The sequence below is a fragment of the Drosophila persimilis genome, unplaced genomic scaffold (genome assembly GCF_003286085.1).
Source record: "Drosophila persimilis strain 14011-0111.01,24,50 unplaced genomic scaffold, DperRS2 tig00000431-arrow-pilon, whole genome shotgun sequence".
NCBI classification, from domain to species: domain Eukaryota; kingdom Metazoa; phylum Arthropoda; class Insecta; order Diptera; family Drosophilidae; genus Drosophila; species Drosophila persimilis.
This window is the reverse complement of record NW_020825312.1, coordinates 383,211-404,088: the sequence shown is the minus strand read 5'-3', so window position 1 is coordinate 404,088 and position 20,878 is coordinate 383,211. Positions and strand designations below refer to the sequence as shown.

Genomic DNA, 20,878 nt, shown 5'->3' with positions numbered 1-20,878 from the left:
TTTGGCGGCCATTTCATGCGATGATATTGCTCTTGGATGATGGGGATGGTGTGGCTGTGAGGAGGATGGCATGCAGGATGGCAGTGGTGGTGTGGCAGTGTGGTGCGGTGTGTGTGTGTGGCATACATTTATGACGCATTTGGTAGCACATGCTGCTGGCGAATATTAGTTTATCACCCGGCTTTTTATGCATTTCCAAGTGCCTGGCGGAAATTAGAGACGTGAAACAAGTTTTTTCATGGTTCATTTTCGTGGATAAACTGTTTCAATTATATATGATAATAGAAGCAGGCTCTTTGCCGCAGCACTGCGTTACAGTTCTGCCAAGGCAGCCCAACCCCAACCCCCTTCGCAGGCAGCCACCCATACCCCCGGCCACAAACAAACACACAAAAACTGAAGAGAAAACTGAACGAGATGGAGGGGAAATGAATTGCGCCTTAAAGGTTTTCGTTTAAGTGAAATGTCAGCAACAGAAATTGAATCGAAAATTGTAAAATTGGTTTTGTATAAACATTTTTGCCAAATGAAATGAAAACGCTTTTCTTATAGCTGCCACATGCCGCAATTGTGCCGCTTGCCGATTGCCGTTTGCCTCCTGCCTGCCATGAAATTGTATTCTCTTGATATGCTCTCCTTTTTCCTTTTCCGTTTTACTTGACTTTTGAGGCAACATTGCAGAACATCATATTTCTTCTGACTGTTTTTTATTCCACTTTGGGGCCGAAACAAAAGTACTGCAGCCTGGCCAGAACTGGCCAGAACTAGCCATCCCATCCAGCCATCCAGCCATCGAGCCACCCACACGGCGTCCCCTTCTCTGAGAACTTGTGTTTAATTTATTGCTCATACGACCCGTGTGGCTGTGTGGGAGAGTAGGAAACTGCTGCGTTGTGTGTGGAATTGTGGAAACGTCAAAAGTGCGTCAATCAACAGAAGCTCGAGGGCACTTTCCTCCGTCCATTTGCCAGTGCACTTTTTACAGAGTTCTTTCCTTTATTTAGTTTGATTTATAAGATTTGGAGAATTGTTTTTGCAATTGCCAAAGTCTGGAGCAGGAGAATCTGTTGTTAACAAGGAGATTTATGTTTAGGCAGCAGATTTATTGGGTCTGAAAAGGAGTAGATTCTTCGAGAAGGTTTCAAGAGTTTGAGAAGAGCCAAAGCCATAAAGAGACTTGTTCTTACTAAAAATTCAACCAGAATCTGTCCAAATCCTATTCCAAGGAATAGTTTCTTTCTTCTTTCTTTCAGTTTACAAATTCATATTATCAATTATAATTTCATACATCCTCAGCCTAAAAATTATTTAACATATACATACATACATAAAATAATTAATATCTATGACTAAAAGGTAGTTACGTCTAACGAAACTAGATATGAGCGCTCGCATTTTTCACATTGTAAACTTTGACTAGTGAATTATTTGTAGCATTTATAAAAAAAAAAGAAAAAAAAATATGTACTCTGACATCTATCTACAGGATGAACGAATGAGTAGAAATGAAAACTGAGCTGAGTCATGGTTATGCATATCCAGTGGCAAGAACTTGAAGTATATGCCACAATTTTGGCCAGAACGAAACTAGAACTAGGTAAAACTATTCCCAGACACACATACAGGTACACAGCTACACAGGTACACAGGCACACCCACTCAATAAAAAAAATAAACACACACACTCTTAAATCACTATCAAAATCTCTTGCTCTAACTATGACTCCTGACTGACTGTCCCGCTGCTCTCGAGGCTGCCGTCGATGATGGGCTGGGCGTCCTCTCCATCGTTATCCCCCATGCAGGCCGCCATGGGTCCGTGTCGCAGAAGTGAGTAGCTATCGCGATGGTGCACCAGCAGCCTGTGCTGCTGGTGGGCAATGAAGCTACTGCCACGCCGCAGTGATCGGCGTCCCATCTCGAGGATTTCCAGCGTAGGATCGCGGGCAAAGACAAAGTTCTGGTAGGCCCGCACAAAGCTGAAGATCACAGCAGAGGCACCGCCCACTATCATCAGATAAGAGCCAATGGGTACGGCATTGGGGGCTATGACGGTGGCAAGATATATCCAACGCTTGATGGCCGGCGTAAGCTCAGAGATGCCCTAGGCGATTGGGAAAAAGATACAATAAAGAATGATGACATTACGGGAGCGAGTGTTGATCTCTTACCTCTTCCAGCCACATGACCGGAAACACAAAGTCACGGAAGTCACGCACTGGATAGACGTCCTTGGCACGCGTCACCTTCAGATTCAACTGGATCCGCACCTTGCCCTCCAGGGGTACTCCAAGTTTCTGGGGAAACATTAGAAGAACATCATTACAGGAAGGTGTGGAATGGAATTTCACTGACTATCCACTTACCGGTTGTATTTTGAAGTACGTTTCATGCTTCTCGCGCTTTGGTTCCAGACCCTCTACAGAGTCAAGAAGGTCCGGATGGGCGTCGTAAAAGTGCGGATTGGATATGTAGACAGGTGCACCGTACTGGCACGGACTGATGTTCTGCAGACCCCGCACCGGTTCATACTCGTTCGAATCGAAGCATTTGTTCTCTGGATTGTGGGCGGAGTCACCGTACGAATTGTTTGGCAGTCTAAACAGATCCGCGGCAATGCCATCCTTCTCCAAAGTCTGATCATATTTGAGTGGAATAATGCGGCACAGATCCTTGTCGTAGATGTAGACCATCTCCGACTTGGTGATGTCCCGCGGCGGGAAGAAGGATCCCTCAGATCCGGCCACACTGGTGCAGGGCTCCTCGTTCCAGTGCGGCAGGCGATTCATGCCATTAAGGGAATCGATGTAGCCAAACTGATCCATTCCCTCGTAGCCCGTCTTGATGGTGGATACCTCGGTGAGGGTGCCATTGCGGCCCAACAGGAGCCCCATCCGCTCCATGGGCCGCATGTGTTTCGGGTAGAATCGATGGGCGAGACTCACCAGGGCGTCGTCATAGCCAAAGACCAACTGATCTGCTGTCACGTTGATGAAGGGCTTGAAATTGGCTGCCGTGATCACGACGGAAATGGTTTTCGACAGAAGATAGCCCAGTTTCGGACTGAGGCTGGTCAGGGTCTGTCCGTTACAGAGAAGGGGGGTATTAACAATGATTACAGGAAGCAGGTAGGTAGAGCTACTTTCACTTACCAGCAATGGGATGTTGGGCGTGACTATGGGCGTGTTCTTATCAATACTCAGTTCAGGAACAAATTGCAGTATCTTCTTATGCTGATATGACACGGTATAGTTATTCTCATGAAACTTTACATTCACCTTCTCCATGTCTTCCCTGTAATAGATAAAAGCAAAACATTATCACCGATCGTCACGTGCTGCGGTCCCCGCTTCGTGGTCCAAAGTCAGGGCCAACAAAAAACCAAGCAGTTGAATGTCAAGTTCAGTTTCGTTCATGCCAGAGAAAAAGACGTTGAAACGAGGCGAAACGAACATAAAAAAGGTACAGGTAAAAAAAAGTAACAACGGATGACAGGCAGTTTGAAGCATCTTTTTTGTTAGCTACCGTTTGTCATTGTGGTCCATCAACGGCGCCAGTCCCAGTGCCAGTGCCAGTCCCAGTCCAAGTCCCATCCCCAGTTGTCAAACAGATTAATCTTTAAACTGTGGACAATGCGATGATTGATCACTCGGACTGACTGCCAGGTTATCCTTCATTTAAACGGGTTCGCAACTTATGATTATATATTGCATTACATTTCCATTACGCGATCTAGATGGTGTAATCCCCGTTCAACGGAAACAGCATGCATATCTCAAGTGTAGCCCCAGGCTAGAGAGCCTCGGCTTGATGTGGGCTCATGGTTTAATTGGCCAACTAATTGCATGGTGGTTCATGGCGCATGATCGCCTTGATTGGGTGTTAAAATAGTTAAGATCTATTCAATTGTTTCCCATTCGTTGCGGTTCAAACGGAGTTTAATCTGATTTGGATTAGGCACTTTTTGTTTAAGTGATTTATCAAACAAAATTGAATCATTTGGGAGAAGTACGATTATTTAGGGCCCTTCTAGATGTTCTTTGAACCCATAATCGAAACAAAGCAATTTTAAGCTTTCTTATAAACGAACTTTGATTTATTCTGTATGTTGAAAGCCGCAATTATTCTTTCTAGAATCTAAACATTTATTTTTGTTTTTTGGCCAATTTCCCAACAGTTCGAGTATTGCATTACTTTAAGCCACTTTTAGCTATTCTAATTACAGTCATTAAGGCATCAACTTCCCAACAAACCATGACCAATCGAGCACTTTGCCAAAGCCACCATGAAAATGTATCCAAGTATACCCCCCAAATAATATATAAATATATGTATAAATATGAAGCTACTTTTAAAGACCAAAAGGCGTAACGAATAATTCAATTGCAAAGATGAATGGTGCTTTGGGGCTTACCTGTAGACAAAAGGACCAACCTCTTGGAGCTTGGGCTTCTCGCCGCTGAGGAAACCATCTGGATTGGTCACATTATAGATGTAGACCTTGGTCAGCCGTATGACACCGGGTCTTTGCCAATAATGATAGCTCAATGTATCATTCCACAGCCTTAGGTTCTAAAGAAGAGAAGCGAGAATGTTACAGAGGTACTATATGTCCTTTGAAAGGTTCTTGCTTGGGAGACGGGACCTACCTTTAGTATGAAATAGTCCAGCCAGGGTATGGAGGTTAAAAGTATGCCTAATATTAAGGTTATTATACCAATTATTATCACAGCTAGTCTATCTGAAAGAAGGAAGATTTAAAATTGGATTAGTATATCAAGATTTCATCGAGTCGATGCAGGTACCCCATGCCTGGCCCTGCCCTCAAGCTTCGCTTGATTTCAGTTGTAAATGAAATACGTATATGTAATTTTGATGCGAATTTCATGGATCAATTTAACGGATGTCACACGCAATTTACAACGGTCAACAGTCTCTCATGCTCTTGGCCGACTTATCGCCAGGGGACATACAGACATACGAGTGTGTACATATTTCTGACAGCTGCGGAATTTACGATCCTCTCTTATCACTAATTGAAATTGAATCTGTTTTCGGCTCATCTCTCAGAGACAAAATGCAATGGCAATGCATTGCTAATTGGCTCATGCACTTAGCCCCCGACTTGGTTTTGGTTTTGGTTTTGGGTTTGGGTTTGGGTTTGGGGCTTCCTTCCATCACCTTGTTGGCATTTTGTGGCAGTGGGCGTGGCAAGTCGCATATCGAATCCGTTGACGAATCCACTGATGTTAATGATGATGATTATGATGACTGCTATGATGATGGGCGTACAATGCCAACGGGTTCTCCGGCGCGGCGTCGGAGCGCCCCAAAACAGTCAACGAACCGATCGCCAAACCGATCAAGAAAAACTGTTTTCGCCCATAGCCGAAAACCGACAACCGAAAACCGAAAACCGAAAACCCACTATCGGGAGATAAAAAGTGCAAGGTGAAGCATTTTTGGGGAAAAACATAAATTTCAATTTTATATATATTTCATTTTTATGAAATGCAATTTGTTGGTTCTCTTTCCCTGTTTTGTTGCTCGCTGGCTTGCTGGCTGGTTGGCTTGCAGTTCAACGCCGTCAGCGCGTTTCGATAATGTCGAAAAAAATAAGTCAGTGAAAGAAGGAGAGAGGGGAGGGGAGCAGGGAGCAGGGAGGAGATAGACAGAGCTACATATAGAGACAGACATCTACATTGTGAGTGCCATAAATCAGCTTGAAATTCATTAAACTCACATTGGAAATGGGCGCGATAATTGCTGTCAAAATACCGTCGGATTATATATTACATACATACATATGTATATGTACGACATGTATTTTTTTTCTGCTTTTTTGTTGTTTTTTCTGTGCATGTTTTTTTTGCCAGGCAAAGTTCAAGCGGCTTCTTTTTGGTGTTCCACTGACCCTGAGGAGCTCTGACGCTCTGAGGCTCTGTTTGAGAGAAAGTTACGCAAAAAAAAAGACCCCAAAAAACCACGATACGAGTAACAACAACGAAAAATTGTCATAAAACGAGGCACATAACATTTACAGCTCCAGTCGCAGTCGCAGTCGCAGTCGGGGCTCAAGGTCAAGGGAAGACCCTGCCTTTGCTCTTCCCGCATCACAACAGAAAAGCTCCATTCATGTCTGAACTCTTTCGCTCTTGCGCTCTCGTTGCGCCAGCGTTAGCTATCGATAATTGTACATGTTACTGCAATCGAACATCGCGATTGCAACGTAATCGGTGCGGCTGGCGGTGGGGCCAGAGTGGGAGTGGGAGTGGAAGTGGGGGCAGCTATGGCGATATGGTCACTAAACATTTGGCACACAATTGATACGTCAGCGCCTGCCTCACGGTTGACAATTATGCTGATCTCTGACGAGCTGTACTTGTGGATATACTCGTATATAGTAGTAGCCATAGCTTCTAGTCTGCCTACTCCAAGCAATTGCTTTTGTTTTTGTTTTTGATATTTCTGTTTTGCGATATGTTTTCTTCGGGTTTTCCTTTTGTTGCTTTCGTTTACTTGTACGTACACGGAGTGAAGTTATCAGTTACAACGGCGGCAGGGGTGTGGTATAAGGGGAGGAGGTATAACCACAGATAACAGTAATCGCAGGTAATCGATATAAAATCGATGTGCAACAATGGATGTTATGAGATGTTTCACACTTAAATATAGGAGAAAACGAATAAAAACTGCATTAAATTTGTATATAATTCGTATTCCCATGATATAGTCCATTTAACAACGGGGGCCCCTTTTCAGCACGCCGCTGCCGCCATCAGCACCCATATCTGGTGTCATATGCTCGTTTCTTTAAAATTACAGCTTAGCACGCGATATTCATATTTCCGAGCTTCTAGACCACGCACAAAACGAGTTAAAGCCCCCAACAGCAATCACAACAGAAAGAACAGAAAAAAGTTAAGTGCAATGGAATCGAGTAGACTTTGAAGCCGTTTAGATGGGATGTTAAGCTCCGTCTAGAGTGAATTATTTCGAACTATGAGTGCTATAAGTGTTTGCTGGGGAGGCCTCTGGAGATTAGCTTCTATTTCCAACACTGTGTCTGGCTGCAAAGCAAAGACAAAGCGGAACATAAGAATAAACGTACATTTGCCAATCGCCTGCTAAAATTAACGCTCACAATTACAGGCTATGGAGCTGGGGCTGGGGCTGGCGCTGCAGCTGCAACAGAAACAGAAACCGCCACAAAGCAACCATTTCAATAGAGTTTTTCTACTGCCAGGCGGAACTGTTGTATCTCCGGACAATGGATCCGACAATAGACCCCAGCTAAACAGTTGCAACGCCTCGCGATTCAACAATCCAGTCAGTGGAGATTTCGTTTCAGAACGTGCCGCCTTTGGGGGTAGGCAGCGTAGGCAATAATGCGAATACCAGATCTGATCCGGCTGCCCCTCATCTTTGTTTTATATGGCTTTATAGCCATGTAATCACTTTTGTTTAAGCAAATAATTGGCGTTCCTTACGGTCCGAATTCACTTCCTTGTACGCGCTACAATTTGCATCACGTGTGCTCACATCTCTCTCCTCGATCTGGATAGTGGATTGGGTGGATCGACTGGATGCGATCCCCGAACCAATTAGCTGAAAAACGTAGAGCAGAAACAAAGGGCAATGGGCATGTCCCACGAAAGATAAAGCCAAACCGGTTGACCCACCCGGGACGTGCCTTCGCGGCTATTTTGCATTTAAGTTATCGCGTTTCGGCCCTTAATTAAAGCATTTACAACTGATTTTTGCTCTGGATAAGGACCCCAAGAAAAAGGGGCTCCATAAAGAAAAGGAGAAGCGCCAGCCGAAGGTTAACTCGGACGCTGTATAGGAAAGTTTTTGCCTGGAGATGAAAGCAAAGTGGAGGAAATCTTGGGAGAAACCCATCATGGAAAGCGAACAATGGAAATGTTTTCAGGGGCCGGAGTCGGTGGAATTTTAGATTGAGATTGCGAGACTTTTAAAGCAGGAAGTTCTGTAATGGAATGGAAACGGAATGTGGAATAAAGTTAAGCTTGTTCCTACAATCGCTATATGCCCCACTATTGTGGTGTCTTCACATCAGACTCAATCTCCCAAATCTTAGAGTCAACAATCTCTGAAAAGCTGCATTTCGTTGACTTCTTGTTTGTTCACTTTTGCTTCTGTGTGTCAACATCTTACGAATTCCGTCACAGAGTAGCCAAAAGCTGAAGCACGATCTAAGCAAGGCCTTAATGCCAGCATCTGGTTATATAATCGCAAAGCTCACACACAGACACACAAAAAGCGAACTGCTATTGCTAAAGATCCCAAAGTGGCGGAGGGGCAATGCAGTTGGGAACTTCTTCTTCTTGAGGCGGCACTTGAACAGCATCGGCATCGGCATCGACATCGGCCACTGGCGCGTCTGTTTTTGTTTGAGCCGGGCTAACACTTGGGTCTATGGCTCCCCCCCCTATGGAAGACATAGAATTGGCCAGAAGCAAAGGCCTGAATGGCTGCATGTGTTAATTTATGCTCAATCTCTCGATGTGAGGTCCACTGTTCGTATACTCGATTCCGCAGCCAGCCATGTCCATGTCCACTCGACAACCTCTCTACTCACTGTCGCTATCGCTGGCCTCTTGAATGCGAGTACGAGTACGAGTACGAGTACTCATATGTATGCACCCAGACACTCACTCTCCACTCATTCACCGTTTTGCAGCTTCAGTTTTCAGTTTTCGGCTTGGCATTTTCCTCCTCTCTTGCTCTCACTATATCTTGGACTTTTGAGGTCTTGCCTATTGATTTGGCAACATTTTCATATTTGCTGTGTGTATTGGTATCTGTGTTAGTACGAGTATTTGGAAGTTGATACTACTACTAGTAGTTGTTAGTGCTAATGCTGCTGCTGCATTGGTCAGGCATTGGCCATAGATTTTTCAATTGCCTGTTTTTATTTTGCCTTTGCCTCACTTCTGTTTTTAATGCTGTTTGCGGCCGTTGGCAATGTTCAGGCATTGCATTAGAATTGCCCAAGCATAGTGGTAAGAAAGCCATTTGTAACAGCTCAGAAGAGAGGGAGGATTAAGGTGGAAGAACAGGTCAAACTTCCCTAATGACTCAGCCACGCTAATTGTCTTAGAAGTTGTCGTCCCGCGCGTCTGAATCATCATAATTGGCCTTAATTAAAAAGTTTTTGTTTGAGACAAAGTGAAACAATCCTTATCCGTATCTCATCACGTATCACAGAAGTACTTAAGCCCAATAATTGCCATCTCAGCGGAGAGGACCATGGGCATGTCATCATCTGGGCAAGGCGACAGCGGAGTGCCAAAGCCAATAGCAAGGCATTGGCACACAGCAAACATGGCTATAAAGCCAGTTGTGGACTGGCCGACAGTCAAGTGCAAAACGCTTAAAATATAATTCTATACAAGCGACAGAACGCAATCGAAATCGAATGAAAACCAAAGTGAAACCGAAATCGAAACCCAAAACCTGAAAAATAAGAGAAAAGCAGCCTGGCAGCGATGTCTAAGCCAAGTTCAGAGAGCCAAGAGTATATCTCCGAGTCTCCGAGTCTCCGAGACTCCGAGACTCTGTTTTTCTCTCTTGACAAATGTTCTTGGCCATGGTTACTTGGTTCGCTGGCTGTTTGCACACTTGGCTGCCTTCGGATCTCGTCTAAGTGTGGCCTGTGCGGCGTATACGCAATGTCGGCCATTGCAAAGAACGCAACCGTCGAAACAGCCGTGTGCCTCTCGCTGTCTCTGTATTGGTGAGTATCTGTGTGTTTCCTTGATTTACATCTGTTGGTTAGTTAGCTGCTTACTTAGTTGTGTTTTGTATTTTGTTTTCGACTTTTCGTGTTCAAGTCTGCCTCCCCTCAGGTTGATTGCCTTTATATTTTGCTGGTTTTTCTTTTAGCCAAAGACTTGTTTTCCATTTTTCGGCTGCAGTTCTTGGATGACCAGTTTCGTGCCTACACATTGCGGTATTTTTTAAGCTATCTATCTATTTATCTTTTATAATGCTGGCCGACTACTGCAACAGGTTGGGGGGCTTTTGTTTTTGGCCAAATGAACAAGCCACTCACCAATTTGGCAGTTGATATTGACTTTTAGTCACTTAATTAAGCTTTTAATACGATTTTTCCTTAATTGAATTTTCTAGCTGACAGTAGGAGACTTTTCATAAGTTTTCAATAAAGTGATTTTCCTTAAAAGGAAATTTATGAAAAATATTTGGATAATATGGATAATCCTTCTGTCGAAAATACTTACTATTACTAATCTTAACTCCATGAGATATCAGCATGGAGAGGGGCGTTCCTCTGTGTGTTACATGAGGGCGTGACCGCCTCCCCGTGACGGTGGATCCCTGGGATGGCTGTGACTGTTGTTGTTGTTGATGTGGCTGTTGCAACTGTTGTTGTTGCTGTTGTTGTTGCTGCTGTTGTTGCTGTTGTTGTTGCTGTTGTTGTCGACGACCACGCCCACAGGTGGCCCAGTCAAGTATATGATCTCTAGCAGTGCGTCCATATCTCAGATAATGTTTTTCCAGGCCCATAATTCAAGTCTATCTGGAGAGAGAAGTAATAAAAACAGAATGATATAAAACTGGTTGGCTAAGGGGGATTACGAGAGTTCAATGCAGTCGTAGATGATGGAGGGGAACTACAACATATCGTAGTACTTATGAGGCGTAATTATAAGTTAATTGGTCTAACCGTGTCGTTCAAGTGCTTCCTGGGGTCAGTGTCTAAGCCACTGTGGGCAGCTTTTAAAGTGCGAAGAGGTTCTAGAAAGCGGAGGTCATAGAACCATCAGCCCAGCCTTGGCATACTCTCCCTAAGATAATTCGGCTATGATTGGCCGGAGAAGCAGCTCCGTACTGTACTATACGTACAGTAACCGCAACAGTTCGTGCCATTAATTAATTTACAACAATAAAAATACATATTTTTATTAGCCCAGCGCCTGATTAATGCGCCATCGGATAGAGGTAAATACGTTTGTCACTGGCTACGTGAGGCACGGGGAAATCTGTTGAATAGCAGCTCGTTTTTATATGCTAATTGAAAATGCAGCTACATAAAGGAAATAAAGTGAGTAGGCGATTGTATGGCGGGAAAACGTGAAGATCGCCAACAGGTCTCTGATCTCTGACAATCCAAAGCGGAATCACAACACGTGAATGGGTGGCAGACAGATGTATAGATGTAGATATGTATGCATTTTATAGAGCAAAAGGTAGTCATGTTCAAGGTTATCGGTTATCTGGGAGAGAAATTTTTTCATTGGGGAATCACCTTAGACCGGATAAAAAACAAGTGACTTAAGCGGCGAACTTTGCCAGGCTTGGACTTATGCTTGGACTGGACTTTCATTCGCTTCGGCTTTATTTCTCTCTCAGACAGAAAGATTTCCATTTAAAAACCCATCTCATCTGAGGGCAAATTATATTTAAATGACTTCTGACATAACCGAAATGTTAGCCAAAACATTTTTGTACGCTGCTGTCACATTTGAGCGATTTCTGAATTATGTAAAACATAGGGGAAAAAGACAGCAAGCAAAAAACAAGAAAAAACACAAAATATTTAAACGAAATTAATGACATTTACATTTGTTGTTGTCTTTGTTTTAGTTGATTTTTTTTTATTTTGGTTTTGCCTCGGATATATATTTTTTAATTGCAGGCTGCCTTTAAAGCTGCAGACTCACTTGAGACTCTGCCTTAATTTGTGGCATTTTGGCAGGGCAAATATTTTGCTCTTGTCGCGGCGTTTTCGCTTAATGAGCATAAAATAATTAAGGCCGCATTTAATTTGCCAACATTTGTGCTGCGGCTGCTGCTGCTGAAAAAAAGGAAACAGGAGCAGGAGCAGCATCAAGGAAGCAATCGTCAAGGGTATTGGAAAGAGAAAGGACTGGGAAACAGGAATGACTCCGCCAGGGTTCTCGTTCTCGTTCTTGCTAACGACTTCATTCGAATCGGAAGTTCCTGGCATTTATTTAGTTATCATCTGGGGGCCACACCCCCACCAATTAGCCCCTCAGACACACACACACACACACACACAGACACACACTTTTCCCACAATTTACGCCTCATCAGCGGCCAACGACCAGCGCCAATCCATTAAGAAGTTGCCGTAGAAAAAAACCAAGTGGGGGGAAAAAACGGCAGAGAGAAAAAATAAAAGTGAAACACGTTTTTACAATTTTTGTGCTTATTGGCCACGGCTTGGTCACCTGGACAGCGGCGGCGGCGGCGGCGGCGGCAGCGGTGGCGTGGCCTGGTCGATGGCTTCTTTGGCACATTATGTAATACAAATGAGAGACCAACTGCGGCTCCGGCTGTGACTGTGGCTGTGGCACTGGCACTGGCATAGGCACAGGCTCCGGCTCCGGTTTTATCTGTGGCTAGGACTGGGGCCCGGTATAGTTAGAAATCATTAAAAAATAGCACATGCATTTGCGTAAAGAAATTTCAAAATGCCGAATGCGAAATTTGATTGACCTAAATACGGTTTTATAACCACACACATCCAGAGCGGCGGTCTATATGGCAACTGGATATGTGTTGCAATTGCCACATGCCACACGCTCCTCCGCTCTGTACTGTCCGAGGCTTTCTAACAGCTGACGACGATATCCAACCTGATTCCAGCTCTGGTCTCAGTCTCACTTTCGATTGCAGTTGCAGCAGAGACAGAGACAGAGGCACAGCCAGAGCCAGAGCCAGAAGTAGGTTGCCTGGCCAGCAGGCCACTAAGCCACTGAGCCACTGAGCCACTAAGCCACTGATTTCAGCCACTTTGTCTGGCTGTGGCGTTCGTTGGCATTTGCCGGAGTCGCCTCTCCCGCGTGCACCTGCGTCTCTTCCAGGTTCCAGTATGAGTCAAGAGCTGCGCCTTTTATGGTGCCTTGGAAAGGGTATTGCCATGAAGTCTTTTTCGAGGATATCAATTTGGGAAAAACCCAGATTAACTTTAAAGTCTTACGATGAACTTTCGATACAAAAAGCTAATGATAGATTGGCGTTAATCTTGTAGTGTTTTTGTGTGAGATTCATAGCGTGACCGTAAAATTCAGAGATGACAAACAACTTTTATATTGCTCTTTAATTGAATGATTGGATCTGTTGGTTCACTTGTTATTGATGGTTATTATATTGAATGGGCTGTAGCATTATGGGAATTATAATATCAGAATACTCAGATAAATTCCTCATAAAGTATGGATTCTGCCTAGATATCAGCATTGTTCTTTCTTTGGACGGATGGATGGATCAGCTGCTGCTCATCTTCATACACATAGTCTTAATGTCTATCTACTCTCAAGTGTATTCCGAGTTCGCTTAGTTCCTTGACTCATTCGCCTGAGGCTGTCGCCTCTTGCCAAACAGTAGCAGCTCGCTGCAGCCGTCATATATCTCTCTCCATACGTCTTTCCTTGTGCCATTCCGTATGCCTGCCAGACTTCCAGTGTCTGCACTTGTTTGTTTTGGCTGCTTGTGGCTGTTGCTGCGGCTTTTGCTGCCGCTTTTTATAATTTCACACAACTTCAGATTCAGCTTCAGGTCGCATTTTGTGTTGGTGGCTGGTTGGCTGGCTGGACGTTTAAGTGGTTTTTTTTGTTCAGTAGTGCGAAGGTCACGCGCCACTTTTCTCTTTCTCACATGTATAATGCAACAGGCTCTTCAGCTGCATGTGCATCCACGTCCCCAACTCCTACTTCATCTTCAACTGTTCCCCCAAGATCCAGTTTTGAGTGTGTGCGACTTTGCTTTCGGCTCGTTTTATGCATTTTTAATAAATTTCTGCTTAATTTTCGGCAGGCAACGCTTTATAATTTTTGTATGATTATTTTTTGGGGTTTAAATATATTGCATATACATATATAAAATATCAATTTTTTAGCATCATCAGCTGCAACGCTTCCTTTTTCCCTTTTTTCTGTGTTGGGTCTGATTACATGGTGCGGGATGGCTTGCAGCGTGTGGAAAGGGACGTGGCACTTGAATGGCTTCATAAGCCATGGCCAAGTTGCTGGCGAAAAGAGTTGCGCCCACAGAGGGCATGTGCATGGACATGGGCCTGGCATTTCATAATTGGCATCGTTGGGAACGCGTTGATTGGCAAATTGTATGCAATTATTGAAACCATTTTTTGTGGGGGAGGGGGCACACGGCGGGATGTTCGGGAAATATTCGATTTCATATTCGGAAAGTTCGTTCATCTTTCGGCATGTTGACATTGAGATAAACCAACTTTACGGAAGTTTCCAATCGAACCAGAAGCAATCCCTCTCATTTAACTCTAATTGCCGCTTACACACACGGTGCAGGGCATTCATTCGGTTGCGCCTCCCTCCTGACTGGAAGTTTTCCGCTCTTGCCACGCTTGGTAGCGCCACACGTTCCGGTCCTCCAGAGGCTCTTTGCTCTTCTTATGCCATCGTTTTGTTCAGCTCAATTAAGGCCCAGGCTTAGCTCCAGCCCCAGCCCCACACCAGACGCATCGAAAGCAATGGAGATAGATAGAAATAGATACAGATACTTATGCATATAGGTGACTCCCTCCCTCTCCCTCTCCCTCCTCCTCTTCCAGCCAGGCCAAGCGCAACAAATCGTTCTCTAAATGCTACAACAACTACGAGCACGGCGATGCGATGTAAACAATTTAAATGGCATTAAGTAATTCAACATTAACATTCAGCTAACATTCATGTTATAATTATTGTTGTTTTAGAAATTGAAAACAAAAAGTGATGCAATTTGCCAGCGAAGTGTGCAGAAAAGGCGCAAAGAAGAGCACAGCCTTAAAACAAAAGACTGAGGCAACGAACTTGACATTTCTATGGGGTTCAGAATGCGTTTCAGGGTGATGGTTGATGGTTGCTAAAAGGAAAGGTTTGGTTACTTGAGGGGAGATTGCAGGGACAGGGACTTGGTACAGGTACTTTTCATGAATGAATTAGTCAGATGAAACTATTAGAATCTCCTTCTACCAAATACTTTTGAATGAAGTTGTCTTAGCTCTATCAAATTCTATGCTCTTCTTGACTGCTTTGGAGCTCTGTTTCCCTCACTCCCCTCACTCCCCTCATACTTCACTTGATTAATGCGCCCCCGAGCATTTGACACGCGCTCAAGTGGAGTGGAGTTTAAGTCAACAACAAATTGAACAACAATGTTGTTAACGTCATAGAGCCTCGTCTCAGTCTCAGTCGCAGTCGCAGTCGCAGTCTCACTTCCAGACACAGTCCCAGCCCCAGCCCCTGCTTGAGCCGTATCCAATCGCTGAAGCGTGGCCAGCCGCTCCATCAACTATAAAATTATTGGCAAACATTTTCCAATAGTCAGAGGTAGCAGCCACAGCAGCAGCTGCGTCGAATGTTGTAATTTATATACTCTCACTCTCTCTCTCTCTCTCTGTCTCTCTTTTTGTCAGTCTTTATATGCATTTATATATATATATTTTTGGGGCATAGTTTATGAACCATTTTCGCATTCGCGAAATGCTCCAATTACGCCCGAGAATTTCCCACTCTCCCAGCCATGAGCTGAAAGACATTAAACCCTTTTTCGGGCAAGCACTTCACATCGTGCCATGAATCAATTTGGCTCGTTTTACGGGTATTCGCCAGTTGAGAAGGGTCTGATCTGGTTGTCAGAGAAATGAGGCTGGCAAGGTCGTATTCGTACGACTACAAGTATCTGTATCTGTTGTGGAGTGTGTGTGCGAGCTGGGGCCGGCAACATCAATCCTGACCTAAGTCACTGGAGACTTCGATTGAAGTGACTTGGAGTTGGTTTCGGTTGTCTACCCTCCGGCTGCTGGGGATCGGCGATTGATGGATCTTTTTCTCTCTCCGTCTCGCGTTCATAAACGCCGGCAAACGGCAATTTGCCAATTTTACGGCCTTATCAGTGTGGTTCCAATCGATTTGTTATTAAAGAGCATGCCTCGCTCATTATGTAAACGTATCTGCAAGACACCTTTATGGGTTTACGGATTGTGTGTTTGGGGTATTAGCAAGTGTGCCCTGCCTCGGGGCCCTTGGCTGTCCCCTATCCCCTATCCCCTAACCACTATCCCACCATTCCACATCCACTGTCCACCGTTCAAACCAACTGATTCACAAAAAAGCTTGTGTCAATATTTCAATTTAACGGTTAAGAAAACACCAAAAGTAACGCAATAAAAACTACAGCAAAAACTACATACAACAAAGCGATCACTCTGTTGCCTTTTGTGTGACGTCTATTGCTCTTAAAGAGGTTTTTTTCGCTCTTGGCTACGAGGCTCTTGCGGTTAATTAAGACAACTTCTGTGTCCATGCCCAGGCCCAGGCCCAGGCCCAGGCCCGGACCCAGGCCTAGCCAATTGGTGGGCGGATGGATAGCAGATAGCTATAGCTCTGGATGGCGGGATGGCTGAGTGATGGGATGGCTGGCTGTCTGGGGCTAAGTGACTAAAGGTGTAGACAGCGTTGGAAATTTCGCTAAAAATGTTGTCTGCGGTTCGCTTGAAAGTGAAACTGATTGGGGTTAAACGAGAAGGTGGCGTGATTGCAGGGGCACGATGGGAAAGGGCTACGAAGTTTAGAGATAGTGCCAACTGTATGTTGTAAGGCCACCATCTTATGGAAGATAAATTAGCAGAATAATCGGGAAATAGGCTAAGGAGATCGTAGATTGGCAAAGATCGTCTCTTTGATACTCTCGAAGGAGGATAAATGGTTTGGGGCAAGCTCTTCTTTATTCAGTACCTGCCCGAAACCTTCTCCAAAACCGATGCTTCTTCGAAATCATTTAAGCATTTCCTCATTTACAAAAAATAGGTATTTTTCATACAAAATATACAACAAAACTGTTGATTAAACACTTCTTAAGCCTGAAATTTCACACCATATCATTACAGCAAAGTGGTTTTCCTCTCTTCAGAGTATTTCTCTGTTTGCCTTCTGGGGTCATAAGCTATTTCGCAAGATTCAGTTAAAAGCCCTAGTCTTAGACACTGGACAAATTAGTCAATAATCAATTGCGATATTTAACAGATACACATGAAAGATCCACATTCGTGGAGCTCTAATTGAGCACCACCGAATGCAAATCGCCGACTGAAGGGAAATCCACTCGGTCAGCTTTGTTTCTCTTTTTCTTTTCCTTTCCCTTTCTGTTTCTGTTTTAGTTTTAGTTTCTGTTTGAATTTCACCTTAACATTGACCTGAACTCTGCCACCAAGTGGGTCAAACCTGATCAGAGCGGGGGAAATGGCAACGTTTTGAGGTCTTTGGTACGTGTCTGCGGTTGCATACTTGCGAAATGCCACCGAAAAAAATTCAGAAAAAATAACACTGATCCACAGACTCCGAACATGGATTTGGCCAAGAGACAAAACTGAGGAATTACCACTCATAACCACATTGCCGCTATTTTGCATAGCTTGCAAAATGATTCAACTTAATTGCAGACTGCAAAAATTAGCCAAAAACCCGAAAACTGTTTTCAAACAAAAGCAAATCAAACCCAGTTAAGATTTTGCCCTGGCTGTGTGGCCACACTTTGGCGAAGGGTTTCTCAAGCCAATCCTTGGCTTAGGGTTTTTCAAACTACGCTTTGCATTTCTGGCTGCAGACACTTCCAAGATTAATTCTAAATGAGATGCCTGGGGTTGCACCGGGCTATCATAATCGGAAATCATAGTCAGCTTAATTGATTTGCTCTTGTCGGTGCATTTAATTGGGAATTTTTTGACAGCTCCGTTAATGTTCGCAATCCAATTAAAAAATGCACATTGAACGGCACTTGGGCGAGAGGTGCGGCATGGTTTGTTTGAGTTTGGGTTTATATAAGGGCACACCACCGTTGATTAAATTGATTAGCAAATATTTGATTCAAAAACAAAAACAATTGTATAATTGTTGATAGATTTGAGCAGCATTTTGAATTGCAAATTGAATGTAAATTGAAATTATATTCACAAACAAAGACGCTCAATGTTTTAATAGCTACATACATATGTATATACATCACGTAAGTAGATTTTTAAACCAAAAAAACTATTGAACTGTTATTTTCTATTTTAAATTTGCACACTCCCAGATTCAATATTAATTATTTACTAATTCACTGAACATTACACATACGCCCCTTGGGCAGGGAACATGGAAAACAATAACTCATGAGCCCCTCATACGTCTGACACTTACATTTGAGAATTCTTGGAAACTGCACAGCTAATCCAAAGTTGGGAAAGGTTCAGGAAGTCTATCTGGCGATTGGGGTTGGCTTTTTTAGGTTTTTTGGGGGCTTTCTACTAATCAAATCAGCCGCATATTCACTCACTTAACGAATTGATTTAGAGCCAATTGTAATTCGTGTTCCGTTTAAGTTTAGTCACTCATATTATCCTGAAGCACAGAGACCTTTGGGATTCTTTTAGTGCCTCTGAGGGGAGATGCATGGACTGAGTGGTATATGACGATCGCGCACGCTCCCGAGCATGTGTCGTTTTAGAGTTGACGCGTCGGAATGAAAAACTCGCATGAATGGACCGTCGTCTGGGCAAGACGTTTTTGTTCAAAACCCCAAGACTTATAGCGACGTCGTATAGCAGCAGCAGCAGCAGCAGCAGCGGCAGCAGCAAGTCGGCAGCGATCGGACGCCGACTAAGTACGAGCCAGCGCTTAAGCCGAGCTCTGTTTGTATATGTGTATCTGTGCCTGTGTATCTATATCTGTGAATATCGGCGTGCCTGCTGCAATCCTCGCCGCTATTTTAGATTCAACTTAAACCCACAAAAGTTTGGCAATTGCCTGAGAGAGAGAGACGCATGCGCAACTGCCGCCACAGACGGCACGCCGGCGGCGCTGTTCTCGCACCCTCCGAGGTGGGTTTTCGGCAGTGTTGAGTTTTCCTTTCGACGGTTGTACGATTAATTAGCCCGAAGACTGGAACTTCGAATCGGGGGACTTTTTTGGAGTTTCTGCTGAGTCAGCAGTACTATACGACTTTCGTTGTGGTTGCTTCTTTTATGTCTCTCTGTCGGGTGGGTTCTGGTAAAGTAAACTTGTCGGCATTTTATAGCTTCCTTAGTATTTCCGACTTTTGGGGTTTTTCTGAGCGATATGCGGGGCGACAGAGTGGAAAAAGATTCCTCTTACCCAGGATGTGCATGCGGCAAGGTCCAAGGGTGACGCATGATGCAAGGCTTGTTCATTCTGCTACCAAATGGTGGAAATGGATTATCAATTGCCCTGAAATTAACCCCAAATCACAAGGCTTGAAGGGCAAGACTTGTGAAAACTTCCACGCCACTAAAACCAAAAAAAGCCCCTCTCCCTCTCTAAACGACCATCAACAGTGGAAGTGGAAAACTTTGTAGGCAGCGCAATTGTTTTTATGGTCACTAGTTAACCGTCCAGATCAGGGGCCTGACTGGGTTTGCTTGGCTACCAGATCATTCCAGCAATATATAGGCGATTGGTGCAACTACGCACTGCCATCGATAATAACAGCACAGTTATTGATCTGGCCAGAACCTGTATGCAGATGACCGACTAGTTTTATGGCCAAGAACTTGACAATAAATTGATTTTAAATGATCGATTTGGCATACAGTGAAGGACATCCAGAAGCCTAGTGGGGTTCCGTCTTAGATCATAACTTTCTCATGCAAAAATGCCAATAAAAATATGCAGTGTCGGGTAATTAGCATGGCTTGCCTGTTAAGACCTCAACGAAACGATCTCTAGGCTTTACATTGTATTAACGTACGAGTACTTGTATGTACATATAATGATATGCTCTGGGAGAAGCTTCGGCTTCAGACGGAGCTCCGCTGATGATTGATGACACCTTTTGCTTACTTAAGATTTCAGCACATTAAACAGCATGACCAGTGCCGGGCCAGTGGTGGAAGTGACGGAAGTGTGTCCTTTGTGGCAGTTGCCGACAATTAGCCGGAAAGGAAGCTGCCCATTGAGGCGGCGCGAAGTGGTCGATTCAATGCAAAAGGTTCAATGCAGTGGCTCGACACTCACTTGAAACTCCTCGAGTGCTGAGCAAATGCTTCTCTATCCCTCCACTCGCACTCGGAAATAGCCGCTGCAATTGCCGCCATTTATGGCTGACACAGTTACCGATTTTATCCAAGGATGCCGCTGCACTTATGAATATGGCCAAAAGACCTTAATCTAATAAGCCATAGTCGGAGCTACCCCATGCCCCATACTCCATACTCCATACTTCCATACTTCCATACTTCAATGAAGGTTGCAGTTGACAAGAACGACTTAATTGCAATTGTGAAACCGAAACTGAAACAAAATGTGTTTTACATTTGACAACGATACTCGTGGCTACAGTCTGCGAAAGACGCGAAGACACATGTTTTCGGACAAGTTGCGGCCGTTTCGGGCAAACAAAAATTTTAATTTATATTGTTTATAATTATAATTGCCAGCATTTTGCGGAAAAGGCCACAAGGGACATTAAAAGTATTCAAACTGCCACCGCAGCGACTGCCGCTGCTCCACTTGAATGGCAGGGGGATTTTGGTACTTTGAATGACTTCGGGTCGGACCACAGCCCAGACTTACAGTCCATCCACAGTCCTCCACAAGTTCAAGTCCGAGACGGAGTCAGAGTTTAAATGGGTGATTAGTTAGCGGCACGTTCGATTTAACTGCTCTGTGATAGACATCTTAAGTGCATGATCATGTTTGGTACTTAATCTCTAGACCCAAACCTAAGACAAGTCCCCAAAACCAAAATGCTTCGAGTTGGTTTAACCAACGTGTGACATCTTTAGGGGAGAAATTTATATTTACTAAGAAATTGCTCATTTGTCATCTTGAGAACTGCAAACAGAAATCTTTAA

At 44.1% G+C, this 20,878-nt stretch overlaps 1 protein-coding gene across 3 annotated transcripts; it reads right to left on the bottom strand.

The window, feature by feature from the left end:
- Nucleotides 1–1,390: 1,390 nt before the first annotated feature.
- LOC6595871 (lysosome membrane protein 2) lies at nt 1,391–18,528 on the bottom strand. 3 transcript variants are annotated; one of them, XM_026989886.1, is made up of 9 exons: nt 18,343–18,528; nt 18,207–18,268; nt 10,266–10,564; nt 4,650–4,741; nt 4,415–4,572; nt 3,153–3,294; nt 2,367–3,080; nt 2,172–2,297; nt 1,391–2,104 (listed from the first exon to the last, which is right to left on the bottom strand). In XM_026989886.1, exons 3-9 carry the CDS (start codon nt 10,549–10,551, stop codon nt 1,718–1,720), a joined length of 1,905 nt encoding a protein of 634 aa, XP_026845687.1. In that variant the 5' UTR covers nt 10,552–10,564; nt 18,207–18,268; nt 18,343–18,528; the 3' UTR covers nt 1,391–1,717. The 3 variants fall into 3 exon arrangements, with proteins under 3 accessions (XP_026845687.1, XP_026845685.1, XP_026845686.1); XM_026989884.1 differs by having other exon boundaries at nt 18,207–18,528; XM_026989885.1 differs by having other exon boundaries at nt 10,266–10,560; nt 18,207–18,528.
- Nucleotides 18,529–20,878: the final 2,350 nt, after the last annotated feature.

What these genes read in the sequence shown, in the direction of transcription:
- LOC6595871 (XM_026989884.1), bottom strand. Translation starts at nt 10,551, where the DNA reads ATGGGCCTGGAAAAACATTATCTGAGATATGGACGCACTGCTAGAGAT. An exon ending in CGCCCAACATCCCATTGCTG is followed by an intron (nt 3,081 to 3,152) that starts GTAAGTGAAAGT and finishes TGTAACGGACAG; the next exon opens with ACCCTGACCAGCCTCAGTCC. An exon ending in CGTACTTCAAAATACAACCG is followed by an intron (nt 2,298 to 2,366) that starts GTAAGTGGATAG and finishes ATGTTTCCCCAG; the next exon opens with AAACTTGGAGTACCCCTGGA.